General features: G+C 60.7%; 1 protein-coding gene across 1 annotated transcript in view; it reads right to left on the bottom strand.

The window, feature by feature from the left end:
* Positions 1 to 101: 101 nt before the first annotated feature.
* Positions 102 to 3,503, bottom strand: part of LOC122547560 (mucin-5AC-like) — a 30,687-nt gene continuing 27,285 nt past the window's right edge. Inside the window, exons 13-14 of the mRNA XM_043686178.1 lie at positions 2,510 to 2,569; positions 102 to 430 (exon numbers count right to left, since the gene is read on the bottom strand). Of these exons, the coding sequence (XP_043542113.1) occupies positions 414 to 430; positions 2,510 to 2,569 (77 nt within the window). The 3' untranslated portion in view covers positions 102 to 413. The remainder of the gene's footprint in view (positions 431 to 2,509; positions 2,570 to 3,503) is intronic.

Here is a 3,503-nt window from a genome sequence, read left to right as displayed (position 1 = left end):
AAAGCCATCCATTCTACTTATTTGTGACTCAGAGCCATCCATTCTACTTATTTGTGACTCAGTTCCTTCCCCAGGAGCCAAAAATGCCAGACACAGTTACGTCAGTTAAAAAAACTGAAGTTGTATTTGGTTCCCTCAGCGAATACACGTTCCTGGAGCTGAGGCACCAACCTCGCTTCACTGCCTTCCTGAGTCTGCTGCTGTCTGGTGGGGGGAGGTCAATTGTCCCTCTCCAGCTCTGCCTGTGCCTCTTCCCCACAGGGGCTGAGTACAGGGGCGAGCCCACCTCCACACAGAACCCCTCAAAGGGGCTCCCCTTCTCGGGTGGGGCCCGGCACGTGCTCTCGCCCCTTGGTAGACCTGTTCGGCAAGGGGAGGCCTCGCTGGTCATGGCTTTCCGCTCCCGGTTGTCGTCAAAGGTGGCCGGATTCTGTGGAGACAAGACCAGGAATGTCGATCCTGCTGTGGGTACAGCGCGGACATGGAGGGCAGACCCACACGGATCTCAGCCTGTTCACACAGGGCACACTAACACCTACACAAACACACAGGGCCAGCACCGGTCAAAGTCTCCCGATCTGAGGCACCGCAGCAGAATGAGGCCACTCCGCCCATCGGGTCTGCTGCTCCTCAATCCCCCTCCTCCCCGTAACCCTCGCTCCCCGTGCGCTAAAGCAAAAACACCGGCTCACGTATGAAAACGAGAGGACGCCCAGGGAAACACAGAGGTGGGGCAAGAGGGGGACTCTCCGAGGGTCTTTGGGAGGGAGAGAGTCCCAAAGGGGCCAGCGGTGGATTCCTTGGACATGTTTAAGGCTGCGTTCAATGGATTCCTGCTCCATCGGGGAGGGGCTTGATGGGAAAGGTGGTCAGGAATCAGGGCTTGAGGACCATGGTACGGGATGGGGGGGGTTTGGCCTGGAGGGGCTGAATGGCCTCCTGCTGCACCCTGTTGGTGGTACAGCTGCTGTCAGCACACGGTCAGCCCTCAGTCTGTCCCAGCTGCTGCAGCACGTCACCACTGGCTCTCCGACCCAGCTCGGGCCTGAACACAGCCCACACGGAGACCTGCTCAAGTCAGGGGGACCCACAGCACCCACACCAGGGTTAGGAAACCTCAAAGCAATTGAGGGAGCCTGAGTGAGCAGGGCGGGGCCCTATAGGACACAGAAGGTCTCAGAGATGGGCAATAGCCAGGGATGATCATGTCCCACAAAGAAATATTCAGCAAAATAGTCCTCGCCCAATCCGAACGCCAGGATGTCCTAACTCGCTCCTGTAAGGACCAGCTGCATGTGAATGAGAACAGAACCGGACCATCGCTCCCGGGGGGAGAGCGTCTCCGCCCGGACAGGACCGGACCATCACTCCCGGGGGTAGAGCGTCTCCGCCCGGACAGGACCGGACCGGACCATCGCTCCCGGGGGGAGAGCGTCTCCGCCCGGACAGGACCATCGCTCCCGGAGGGGGAGAGCGTCTCCGCCTGGACAGGTCCGGACCATCGCTCCCGGGGAAAGAGCGTCTCCGCCCGGACAGGACCGGACCGGACCGGACCATCGCTCCCGGGGTGGAGAGCGTCTCCACCCGGACAGGACCGGACCATCGCTCCCGGGGGGAGAGCGTCTCCGCCCGGACCGGACCATCGCTCCCGGGGTGGAGACCGTCTCCACCCGGACAGGACCGGACCATCGCTCCCGGGGGGAGAGCGTCTCCGCCCGGACCGGACCATCGCTCCCGGGGGGGAGAGCGTCTCCGCCCGGACAATCACTCCCGGGGGGGAGAGTGTCTCCGCCCGGACAGGACCGGACCATCGCTCCCCGGGGGAGAGCGTCTCCGCCCGGACAGGACCGGACCATCTCTCCCGGGGGGAGAGCGTCTCCGCCCGGACAGGACCGGACCATCGCTCCTGGGAGGAAGTGCGTCTCCACCCGGACCGGACCATCGCTCCCGGGGGAAGTGCGTCTCCACCCGGACCGGACCATCGCTCCCGGGGGGAGAGCGTCTCCGCCCGGACAGGACCGGACCATCTCTCCCGGGGGGAGAGCGTCTCCGCCCGGACCATCGCTCCTGGTAGGAAGAGCGTCTCCGCCCGGACAGGACCAGACCATCGCTCCCAGGGGGAGAGCGTCTCCAACTGGACAGGACCGGACTCCACTTCCCGCCACCTCCCCACACCTTCACCCAGCTCGTCCACCCCTGCCTCTTCCTTCAGGGGGGAGACACAGAGAGAGAGAGAGAGAGAGAGAGAGAGAGAGAGAGAGAGAGAACGCGCGAGTGGGAGTTAGAGACAAGAAGTGAGAGAGACAGAGAGAGACAAACACACAAAGAGGGAAAGGCGGGGGAGAGAGAGAGAGGAAGGGGTGGGAGGGAAAGAGAGAGAGAAAGAAAGAGAGAGAGAGAAAGAAGAGAGGGATGGTCAGATGAATGGATAGACAGACAGATAGATAGACAGATGTTGAGAGCTGAACAGAGAAGAGGTTTAGAGCTGAAAGCTCACAGACGGTGTTACCTGTGTCTGGAAGGCTTGCTTGCGTCGTGTTGCCGATGTTGATGGTGTAACTGTTGACCACTGAGAGCCAGGAGAGAAAGACAGAGATGTTACAGTCAGGGACGTCTTGAGCGTGACAGCGATAGTAACCTCCCCCACATACCCCCATCACCACATCCCTAACCCAAACCCCACTGCTGCCCACCCACCCGCCAGCCCAACCCAAACCACAGCCAGTCTGCCAAAACTGAGCCTGACCCAAGGTTCGTTGGTTCAGAGCACACCCTCGGGGGCTCGGCTCTGGGACTGCCCAGTTTGGGATGGGGTGAGTAGAGGTGGATAAGATTATGAGGGGCATGGACCGGGCAGGTAGGAAGCAGCTGCTCCTCCTTATCGAAGGGTCAGTAAGAAGTGGTGGAGGAGTAGGGGGAAGAAGGGGGAAAAGAGTGAAAGGCAGGAGGTTCGGAGTGGTGCTCAGGAGGAATGGTTCCACCCAGAGGGAGGGGGTAGTAAATGGGGAATCCACCGCCAGGGAGAGGGGATGAGGTGGGAAACCTCACACCCTTTAAACAAGCTGATAAACACTCGAAAGGTCAGAACGGACAGTCAGAGACAGAGTTTGGGCCCCGCATTAGCAAGTCGGGACATATGGAGGTAGGATACCATTGACCAGAAGGGCTGAACAGCCTTCTCTGTCAGAGTCTGTGACCCTTGGAGGCCTCAGGGTGGAGGGAGATGCAGGAGACACACACAAAACCGGAGGGGTCCTTTGTGGGTGGGGTGGGGTTGGGTGGGGCCCAGTGGAGAGAGGATGTGACCCACCCCACGCCCAGGCCATGGGGCTACCCTCCCACTCTCACCCACCGGTGGCAACGTATAAAAGGGATGGAGAGACGGAGGGAAGGAAGGAGAGAGAGAGACTAAGAGAGAGACTAAAGAATGGAGGGAGAACGGATGGGAGGGAGGGAGGGAGTGAGGGATAACGGACGAGGAGGGAGGGAGGACAGACGGGGAG

This window comes from Chiloscyllium plagiosum, unplaced genomic scaffold (assembly GCF_004010195.1).
Source record: "Chiloscyllium plagiosum isolate BGI_BamShark_2017 unplaced genomic scaffold, ASM401019v2 scaf_9451, whole genome shotgun sequence".
Taxonomy (NCBI): Eukaryota; Metazoa; Chordata; class Chondrichthyes; order Orectolobiformes; family Hemiscylliidae; genus Chiloscyllium; species Chiloscyllium plagiosum.
The sequence above is the reverse complement of the archived record's forward strand: the minus strand, read 5'-3'. Positions and strand labels throughout refer to the sequence as shown.